The 11,393-nt window shown below is 45.1% G+C and overlaps 1 protein-coding gene across 4 annotated transcripts in view; it reads right to left on the bottom strand.

Moving 5' to 3' along the window:
• ESRRB (estrogen related receptor beta) overlaps window positions 1-11,393 on the bottom strand; it is a 139,766-nt gene that overhangs the window by 37,954 nt on the left and 90,419 nt on the right. For all 4 annotated transcript variants that reach the window (XM_009280727.2, XM_009280726.2, XM_009280728.2 and 1 more), the window contains one exon: window positions 7,845-8,254. In XM_009280727.2, coding sequence (XP_009279002.1) covers window positions 7,845-8,254 — 410 coding nt within the window. The remainder of the gene's footprint in view (window positions 1-7,844; window positions 8,255-11,393) is intronic.

Here is an 11,393-nt window from a genome sequence, read left to right as displayed (position 1 = left end):
GCGGCTGGGGGACACCCCACCAGCCCGGCTGCCAGCGCAGGGGGATCAGAAAGAGTTTCCCCTTCACTGCAGCAGCTGGGGGTGCTACAAGGCCCTGCAGAAGAGCATCAGCACACAAGGGTGCACATGGACAAGTCTGTATGCAAGTATAAAATTTGAGTCAAGTCTCTGTGTGTCGTGAACTGTAGATTATGTGACCCACAAGGAAAGGGCAGAAAACGGGATAATCTAATCGACAAGGCCTTGCTTTGAACTGTTGCTTATTAGAAGAGATTTCCTTGACTTAGACAATATTTACATTTGATCTGAAAAAACTGCTAGGACCTCACTGATGCCACGGCACAAGATTTACCTAAAAAATGGCTTCAAAAAATCAAGCGGTGGGTGGCCAGATCAGAGTTTGGATTTGTTCTAAGCCTTCATATGTGGCCTTGGAGGGCAAATCACTTCCTCTCTCTGTCCTAGTTTGCTCGTGTGCAAAATGAAATGAGCACCAAACCTACCTTCTGGGGAGATCGTGAGTCTTGATTCATTAAGGTCTAACTGCACTTTAAAGCCTTTAGATGAGAGATGCTAAGAAACAGCCAAGGACTATTAAAGTGATAGATCATGGTTTTTATGCTGGAGAACTGCAAAATTACCCTATTTTCTGTAAAATTAGACCTTTGACTGTTAAACAGTTTGGAACATAATTTCCAGCACACACATAATAGGAGCACCTGAAAATTGCACACCAGAGCTTGGACATTCAAGAAACCCCATAGTCACCATACCTCTCTGGAAGGGGAGGGACTGGGAAGAGGAGAATGCCTCCCTGAGCTTGGGGAGCGCAGTAAAGTCCCACCCGGCTCCTGCTTAAGTTACGGACAGGGCTCCTCAGGGGAGTTGAGCTCAGAATTAGTACAGCACTGAGAGCATAAGCTGCTCCCTGCTTACTGATCCTGCCTTTCTATAAAGCCTTTCTACAAGGAAACTCAGGAAAGATTATATAGAAGTAGCCAAGAAAGTCTTTAAAGCTAAAACTTTTTCAGCTTCTGTTTTCTGAAGAACCCCCCAATCTCTCCTCTTTTTCTGGTTTCTTCTTCATTGCTTTTCACCATTCTTTCCCTCTCCTCTCCCTTCCTTGCATGCTATGTCCTGCTCTGCACTGCTGCACACAGACCTCTCATCTCCTTCTTTGGGTGACTCAAACAGAGGACCAGATGACTTGCAGCTTTTCCTGAACTTCAGGGAAAAACCCAGATTCAGACATATCTGCTATTAAGTTCCAAATTCCATTCATTCAAGTCATGTCTTTCACCCTAGTGATTTGACACAGCATGCTGCAGTTGTGACCAATGGTGGTGCCACTCTCTGCTGGTCCCCTGGGGCCAGAGGGCTGAAAGCAGGTATTCCCAGGGAAATCCATCTCACAGGTGCCTCAGCTCATACATTTGTTTCCTTTTATCCCAATTTTTATAACAATTGTTACACTGCCCCCATGGGGTTTTTTTGGTTGTTTGGTTGGGTTTTTTTGGTTTTGGTTTTTGTTTGTTCATTTGTTTGACAAGAACTGCTTGCAGAATACCGTTGCCTTAGGAAGGTCCCATCAGGCAGTCAGTATAATGCCTCCATGGTACAGCTATTCTGCATGACTGGGACAGTCTGCTGGAGAAAGCAACCTGACTTTTCAATAAGCCGCTAGCTCTGATGACACTTTCATTTCAGTACCCACAAGCTTTTGTCCTGAATCCTTTTTCTCTCTGATTCTGAAGGTAAACAGATCATTTGGGTGTCTCAGTGAAAAGGGACCTGAAAACTGTAAAAAGGCCCTCGGTGAGTGCAGTGCCAGACCAGCAGTTCCTCTGCCCTCAGCAGGCACCAGCCTGACCTCCTGCACCAGGAGGGGGAACACTGATAATACACACGGAGTGGATTCTCTACTACATTCTGCTTAAATTAGCCCTTCTAACTGAGGCATCATAGCCTGAGTCCTGGTGTGAGGAGAGGTACTTTGTGAAAATCAGAAGAAAATCTCTCCAATGATCTGCATGAGGTAAGAGGGGCTATTTTTTAAGCCACAGTTTTCAAAGAAAGGGATTCAAATATTGGACCTGTAAATCTGTATTTAGGCACTTGAATAAGTGACCTGATTTTCAGCAGGGCTGTCCTACGCTTCCAGGGGCATGTACCTGGTCTAGGTGCCTGAGTATACACAAGCATCCGTAGAGGCTCCTATTTTTGGAAAGAAAAAAAAAACAACGAACCAACCCAAAAAAACCACACAAAAAACCCCACCAAAAGCAAAACAAAAAACCTCCCCACCCTAGTACACATGCTTATCACTTGCAGGAAAATGAGACTTTGGAAAAGCAGGTGAAATAAGCCCTAGTGCTTGGATTAACTAAAATTTTACTTCATGCGGCTCATACAGTAAGAAAAACAGAAATGTGAGGACCAAGGCTTCAGGACTTGACGCTATGAGAGGAAAAGGGGGTAGCTATAGGTGTAACACCAGCACTGTTGGCCTCCTCAGGGTGGCACATCTGGCTCCTGCTCCACAAAAGAGGACTTGGACATTTCGCACAACCTCAAATCAGTCTCCTGCTTGCACGAGGATGCAGGAGACGGGTCCTGGGGCTACCTACTGGCAGCAAGTTTGTCTGTAGGGTTTCTGACACAGAAATACTTTACTGAAGTTCCACAGAAAAGATCCTTCTGCACAGAGTTCTCTGTACAGATGCACCGAGGCAAAAAGAAAACACAAGACTAATAGAGTTGAGTTGCACTGGAGATGGTCTTCTGAATCCAAGTGCTAGAGCTGTGAATAGTAAGCAGCACTCAGGCACTAGATCCAGGGAATACTGCACTTTCCCTGGTAATGCTTCAAAAGTTTTTGGAAAGCTCAGAACATCTCCTGGTTTTTGGCTGTGAACTCCCACCTGAGAAGTAGCACGAACATTTCTGAGAAGCACAGAAGGGTAGGACAGTGCCTGGCTGCCATGGCCGCTACTGTAGGGACACAAAACCTCCTTTCTGCATCTCACAGGCCCTTTGCTGATCCTGTGGATGGTAATGCTCTTCCACTGAGGAAAATGAGCAAACTCTCTCAACTGCTCCTCCCTTCCCAGGAGCCACTCTAACCACTGTAATGACAACCAGGAAGCCCTAGAAGACTACGGATTTTGTTACAAGCCTGTTATAAATCCCTACAAGTCTTCTGAGCTGCATATCCACATTTTAAGCCCCTTATTGGTGTAAGGGCATCCCAGCACAGCGGTTGTATTGCTACACTTACTGAGTTTGAAGCTTGCAAGACTCAAGCAGGGAATCCACAGATGCAGGCACTTTGCCTGATACATAACCTGCCTATTCAGATGATGGTAAATGTGTCTCTTCTCTTTGACTCTCCAATAACCAGTTCTCCCCAGTATCACTCCTTGCAAGTCCTGTTGTATCACCTATGGGTATGAGTTCCAAGCACACAATGAGGTGATTCTCAAAGATCACAAAGAGGGAAATCTTAATTCAGATTTATTTTGCTGAGCTTTAAGCTTTTATTTTATATTAATGGGTCATTTTAGAAATAGCCTTAATTTTCACTATTTGAAGATGAAAAATAGATGAAGGGTAGTCATAGTCATGAGTATGTTGAATAATAAAGGGCTCATATGGTTACATAGCACTGTTATTAGTTAATACTCAGAATAGGCAAAACTACCTACCAGTTGTAACGACTGATGAATGAAAGATAATGAAAATATATTTGATTGATACATAATGTTCTATCTACTGAGAAAACTATTAAAAGAAGGAATAGAGTAGAGTTAGATTAAGAATTTGTATCCCGTAAGAAATCCAGCATTTGCCTTTGTCCTAAATTTGGATGAGAGAATTAGTTAGGATTTCCATGGCATAGAAATTCAAACAGTTTTAATTCAGAAACATCCAAAACACATTATCTTTCATGTAACAGACCCGTTCCATTACATTCAACTAACATGAAATTCTTGGTTTCAAATCAGATCTCTCTTAAGCACCAATAGCAGCACACTTCAACATGCCCAAAACTCAGATTCTTTCCTATCTCCACTAGATTGCACCTTCCCAATATTCACAAAGTTAGGTGATGTCCATGGCACATGTTTTTATGGAGGACACTTGCATCATGGAGGTAAATGCAGACTGCTGCTAGAATATAATGGGGACCCAAAGCACAGTTCCCACAAAGCAATACAATGATAGAGAAATAGGATTAAAATTTTGTCAGACAGCCTAGCTGACCAAAAATGCTTCAAGTGAGTTCAGAATTTCTGACTCTGCCTCAAAGTGTGGGAAGTCCAGCGCTGGGGTTCAAAATAACGTGCTCAGAGAGAAAGGCCCGTAGCCCAGTGGCGTGTGCTGTCACCTCATCTCAGGTTTTCACCTTTCCATCTCAAGCATTGCCAGTGCTGCAAAGTGGAAATGACACACAGGTTTCCAGGCCTTGATCCTTCCCTTGAGCCATGTAACACAATGTGAGAGAGGTCACAGGTGTGACCCCCCCCATAACCTGTGGGACATGTTAGGATGTGTTGTGTGATCCTGGCTTAGTTCAGCAAAACCAACCACTCCAATTCAGCTTGAAGTGAATCAACGGTTTGGATTTTCCTGACTTCTTTTTTTCTCCTATCATCAAAATTTTCCTTGGGGAAATCTGACTTGGTAAAAAAGCTGCTTTTCTTTGGAAAAATCCTACTGATGGAAAACTCCCACATAGCTACAATAGTGACCTCAGAGATAACCAGCCGTGTCCATGCTGGCTTTCAGCCTATCTTCTCCCCATCACTTGAAAAGCAACAGCCCTCGTGCTGTCCAGGACAGCCTGGCCTCACCTGGCTAAGGGGGAAAGTGAGTTGCAGAGCTGTTAGGCTCAAAGAAGGTCTGCAGCTTGGATGTCTGTTCTTCCCACTGCTGTGGCAGCAGCAGCGGGAATGGAGAGGCAAGATCCTCTTGCCTCAAGACATGCAGGTTTTACATGAGTTAATGCAGCTAAAAAAAACAATAGGCAGACTGGGATCATTTGTAGCAGGGGAGGGGTGTAGTTGGAGGGGGGACTTAGCATGAAGTTCTGCTTCATGATCAGGGGTATCTAGATAGGGCTGCAGGAGTCTTATCACCCAGGACAGATTTAGAGCCATTTTATAGCAGCATGCTAAAGTTACCAAACGTAGGGCCACCAGATTAAGTACTCTCATAACAGTCATTAGTTTTTCATCTTTCAATACTCAAGCAGAGAGAAGTGAAGTGGCTGGTCCAAGACCACAAAAGCCTGATGATGAATTTACCTACTGCATCTCCTCTGAGCACCTGGGAAATCCTGGGGTCATAGCTCCATCTCTGTGATCAAACCATTGAGTCAACGCCATTCCCAGATACCAGAATCATGGCAAGTCTTTTGATACTAGCAGGGAATACAATTGTATAACATACACATCTGCATGCTTTCTGCACACCCTATATTGATGTTAGGCAGCCTGGATGGATATTTTCCCACTTCTTCAGTTAGATGCTTAACACGTCTACTGAACATAATAAAGTTGCAGGACGAATACCTTTTGGAAATGCTTTTGCCACTTGCTGTCTCTTTTACGTGATCCTTAAACCCTTTTCCCCTGCATACCCAGGGCTGTGCTTGGATATCACATGCACTGCAGCAGAGCCCTAGGAACGGTGCATTTTCTTGACTCAACCAAACTCTGCAGCTCTATTTGCTGCCCACTCCCCTGGGCTCAGCCTTCAGCTCCATAGCTGAAATTGCTCACCCTCAGGCACAGTACACTCAACTCTCCCACTCTTGGGAATAAAAGCATTTTGGTACCTCAGTCGCCAGCCCAAGCTGATGACAGGGTGAGAGAAATCTCCGCATATTCCTTTCCCCCATCTGTTACACGTTAACAGGCAATCAATTAGGGAACCACAGGGAGAATATGGCTGTGCTGGGGAGAGGGGGTTGGAAAGAAGCACTCTCCCTTCTTCAGATTGTCAGCTGACATATCACCCAGGCTGATAAAGGCTCTAGTTACTGCCACCCTGCATCATTTTCTTTTGATTTTCTCTGAAAACTCTTCAAAAGTTCCTTTTTCTCTCTCTCCAGGTCAGGCCTCTCTTCTGCTCTGCCACAGAGATGCTCCAGCATCGCTCCCATGAAGGGTTAGTTTTTCAGTCTCTTCCTATATAAGGAGCCCCTAGGGCTTTGCTTCAGAGTACTACCCTGTCCCTCCTTTAGCACCTGAATGTGCCAAAAAGAAACACTGGGAATGGGTCCAAGTGCTGGAGGAGGGACAGAATCAGTGTCGACAGTCAGAAGTCCAAGTAAAAGTTCACATTCAATCACAGGAGATTCAGCAATGACAAATCACAGAAATCCTGCTGGGGAACAGGCCAACGCCCTAGAGATGGCCATGCTTTCCACACAGCATAATGAAAGAGGAAGAGTCAGTGGGGCAATACAGAGCGATTATTTCAACAGCTGGATAATAGTAAGGAGAGACACCTAGAATCTAAGAAATTAAGCTAGAAATAGTGAATTCTGCAGAAACCTGGCCTGAACTGCACCCTGTACTGCTCTCTCCACTCCAGAGTTGAACATCCCCAGTGACGGAGTGTAATCAGGTCCATTCAATGAACAAAAATAAAATGTGTGCTCTCCCCACATGTGCATTTCTTTCATTTCACAGCAGACAAGGAAGTGTTAGTGTGGTGGATTGACCCCAGCCAACAGCCAAGTACACACACAGCTGCTTGCTCACTGGACATCTGTCCCCACCATGGCTGGGTAAACTCAATACACTTTCCACTGGAAGGTGAATGATCCTGTCCTTTTTCCAGTTAGGGAGTGTAGGAAATAAAGGGAGTATCTGTACGTCCAGGCACATTTGCTCACACGGGGCCTGCTTGTGTAAGTACACCCAAGCATCCATGGATATTGGAGCTTGCCTGGATGCACTCGCACTTTTGGCTATACTGTTGTACCTGCATGTGTGCACATCTGCAGCATACCTTTGGCAGTCCGGACAAAGCCATACGCCTCATATGTGAATTGTACATGCAGAAGCAATGCACTGCAATTCATCTACACATACACGCACTGAGGTTTTCAAAATCATCTGAGGAATTTCTCATCCTTAGTAAGACTGACAGAAACTGGGTAGCTCTACCTCCTTCAGTGCCTAAATTTTTTATCTTCATAGAAGTTGCATCTTAATGAAAAGGGTTAGTGGAGCTGGAGAAGGAGGAACACAGGATTGACTCTCATCCAAGTGCCCTGTCCCGCCTTGTGGTGAGGTCTGTATGGAGTCCATGGCCACAAATTAAGACTGGCGGGACAGTGTGAGAACCTCTCTACTCCTGTAATGCTGGAGCTTTCACCTCAAGGTGCAGACATCTCTAAAGAGATGCCATCTCTAGGCGAGGGCATCCATTCTTCAAATGGGCCTTAAAACCACCTTTAGAGTGCAAAGCATTTCCTTTCCAGGCCTCACTCCACTAGCAGCCCCATTATCAGGGTATCAGTGCCACTAGCAGAGGCAGGAAGATCCACTAGGCCAGATACCCAGATCTGGTAGCCAGCCAGGCTAGGAACTTGGCAAAGGTTCCTACCACCACAAAGCCTAACTTCACATCCAGGTGGATTTGGAAGGACCAGAGCTGGGCAGGAGGAGAGAGGAGGCATACAAAAGGATGGAGGGTTAGGTACATTACATTCACCCTCCCCTGCCCCCTTTTATATGACATGGAAACACTGCAGTCTCAGCAATGTCTGGGACCGTCTTCCTTTTTTGCTATGGAATGAACGTCTCAGTTTCCCTCCCTTCCCACCATACCTTGAATAGTCCTCTTGAAGAAGGCTTTGCACGCCTCACAGGAAGCCACGCCGTAGTGGTACCCAGAAGCAATGTCCCCACACACCAGGCACAGCCGCTTGGGGATTGCATTGAGCATGTACTCGCACTTGGTGGGTGAGTCCTCCATGATGGCACTGGCGCAGTCATCGTAACGCTTACGGCAGGACCCACTGCCAATCCCCGTGCCATTGAACATGGGTGGTGAGTCTAGGCCATTGGGGTGGCCACCCATGGTGATGCCGTAGCCACCGCTAGCGTCAGAGGAGCCGCTCGGGCTGTGATGGCTGATGGCGTCGATGCCAGAAGATGGGCTGGAGGGCTCGGTCTTGATGAAGGACCCACAGCTGGAGGAGAGGTGCCGCTCCTCTGTGGCCATTCTGCCGAGCAGCCTGCAGGGAGAGAGCAAAGGCACTCAGCGGCCTCCTGGCCAAACCCAGCTCCAGGTTGGTCAAAAGAGATCCCTCCTTTTCCCACCTCAGTCCAACTCCAGTTGGCTCAGGCAGTTCAACCCGCCCCCAGGTACTTCTCCTTCAGGAATATCAGTACAACTCACTAAGAACAGCCCGCCTACTCCCCACAAACTCACACTCAAATAAAGTCAAGGCTATTCGTGTAGATCACCACTTCAGGCTGTTCACAGGCTGCAGTGCTGGGAAGGGGCATCAGTGCTGATGAGGCACAAACTACCAAGAACACAATCTGCCCCTGGGACAGTAGAAAGACATGAGCCTGTCTGTGGCAGACCAGGTGAAAAAGATGTTTGGTTAGTTTAAGATGCGCTGCCCTGGCTCTAAGCAAAAAGTTCACTAGCAGACCCTGCAGGAAGGACCTGCTTAGATTGGATTTTCATTTGTAATACAGAAGTCTTTGATTAATTTTCATGGTGGATTCCTTCCCCCCCACTTCACTATCATCACTAAAAGGGGAGCTTAGAAACTGAAGGAATATCATCTGATCAAAAGTTTCCTCCAGCTTAATCTTAAATCTTAATCTTTCTTCTATTTACTAGCATAAGGCTTTTGCATGGAGACGCTTCTCTCAAATTCCCACTTCTTAGAGAGAGGGTTATGCTCTTAAGTATATGGAAAGGACTGCATCTTTACCAAATTTGCAAGCTCTTCTTATTTATTGTAGTCACAGATAGTCTTACTCCTTATATAAATGTTCAGGCTTTTTCCAGAACACTGCTAATTTTTATGATATCTTACGGCAATGAGTTCCAGAGATTACCTGTGCGGTGTATGAACAAACAAAAAATCCCACTTGTATTTGCCCATGCTGTATTTGCAGCCTTTCAGGCTCCCTGAACATCTCCTGACTCTTCTCAGGAAATGTACTTTTGCCATGTTCTCCTCATTCAGCTCTTCATTATCTATATAATTGTTCTTCACGCAGAAGTTTTTGCAGACCTCTTATCTGCTTCATCATCCGTCTCTGAACTTCCTCTAGTCTGGCTATTTCTGTTCAGTCCAGAACAGAGTTCAATGAGCCAGCTCCTCAGCAGCGTGAAACTGGCACTGCTCCATCACTTCTCCAGCTGAAGGTCTGGACAGTAGTCAAGACAAAGGCACGCCATCAATTACCTACTGACGTTACCATATTTTCAATGTTATTTTCAGCCTATCTATTATATAACTCCTTACATTGTTTGCTTTTTTTCTCTTTAAATTAACATCTAAATTGTTACCATTTCTTCAACAGAGAATATCAGCAAGTTACTTACTGCAATCCTCAGATCTTTTCCTGGGTTGCTACAGTTAATTGAGAATCCATTAAGATGTATGAAAAATCAAATTAATGCCTTCTGGTGTGCAATGTTTTGCAATAGTCAACAGTGTATTTCATCTGCCACCGTGCTGTTCATGCACCCAGCTTTATTAGGATCCTCTGGAGTTCTTCAGTCTTCCTTGATAATTTGATGTCATCTGCAGAGTCTCATTGTTCACCCTCTTCCCAGATGATTAACACATGGATCAAACACCACAACACTGATCTTTGTGGGTGAGTTTTGTAGCCTTTATCATGCTGAAAATTGACTTCTCTTTCTTTTCTGGGTAGGGTGTGTCTACCCTTTCTTTTCCGTGTCAGACACTTTTTAATTGATAATAGTATTAACCTGAGAGGTTAAATTTTCCCTTCAGCAAGATAATTTGTCAAAGGCTTTTAAGAAAACCTAAATACATGCATTTTCCTGATGATATGTCCAAAGAATTCTGACTGACTGGGGATGCTTGACTTTTCTTCTTGGAAGCTCTGCTGGTTTAAAGTTACCATACCATGGTCATGTGGGTATTTTCTATTTCTATTTCAGTTTCAGCCTATTTACCTGGTATTTGTGGCAACTCCTGCCAAGAGGTCAAACCCGTCAGGGGACAGGACAAAACATTCTGTGATACAGCAAGGCTGGAGTGCACACATATATATATCACATCTGTGTGTCTGTTGATATGAATGTACATGTTTGATATGCAGCAGCTTCACAGTCCTGCATCCTTATGATCTCATTTGACCCAAGTATCTCCTAATCTTCCCTTCTCTGTTTCATCCTGATGTTTGACCTCATCTCCTATCTCTGGGATCGATTAGCCAAGTTTGTTCTTTGGCAAGACTGTTGACCTTGAGACTATGGGCAGGCATCTCACGTTCCTCGGCTGCTTTGCCTGGTGTTACTTGAGAGGAATCCAGAGTTTGGTCCCTCTCAGAGACAGCGTGATGAGTTGATGAATGCCCATGCTTTGCCCAGAGGGTCACACTAGACCAGAGGTCATGGAGCAGTTACAGGAATAATTGTTGCAGGTGCATTCATCTTTAATCCCGCAAGGCACCTAGACAGATTGCAGATCTGCTGGTGTAATGCCAGCTGACTGTGTGGAGGAAGATGAAGCTTTGCTAGCTGAGACCAGATCTTAGCATCTCATAGCAAAGCTGAAAGCTGTTGTGCTGGCCAGATTCTGGAACCCTTCCCTACCCAAGAATTGCGTTTGTAGTAAAAACCTGAAGATCACTAGGCACCATAACATGAGATTAGGGTCAAAATAAAACACTGTTCTGCGCTGAGGAACTCCACAGTAAAAGGAGTTGGAGTTGTAATGTTAAGGGCAGACAGAGGACAACACTATGAAAAAGGCATGACAAGGAGGTGAGCTGTACTGTCAGACTCAGTCAGCGGAGTTCAAATCCCAGCTTCTGTCTCTTAAAAAGCCCAAAATTTACAGAAGACCTCAAGAGGACCCACTGAGGTATTTCCCCTGCGCTGAGGAACTCCACAGTAAAAGGAGTTGGAGTTGTAATGTTAAGGGCAGACAGAGGACAACACTATGAAAAAGGCATGACAAGGAGGTGAGCTGTACTGTCAGACTCAGTCAGCGGAGTTCAAATCCCAGCTTCTGTCTCTTAAAAAGCCCAAAATTTACAGAAGACCTCAAGAGGACCCACTGAGGTATTTCCCTCCACTGGAAAAAAAAAAAAAAAAAAAAAAAAAGAGGGGAGATCAGTGTCCTAGGACCAAGCCAACTAAAAACTAAAAAC

Source organism: Aptenodytes forsteri, unplaced genomic scaffold, assembly GCF_000699145.1.
Source record: "Aptenodytes forsteri isolate BGI_AS27 unplaced genomic scaffold, ASM69914v1 Scaffold193, whole genome shotgun sequence".
NCBI classification, from domain to species: Eukaryota; Metazoa; Chordata; class Aves; order Sphenisciformes; family Spheniscidae; genus Aptenodytes; species Aptenodytes forsteri.
This window is presented reverse-complemented; position numbering and strand designations above follow the sequence as displayed.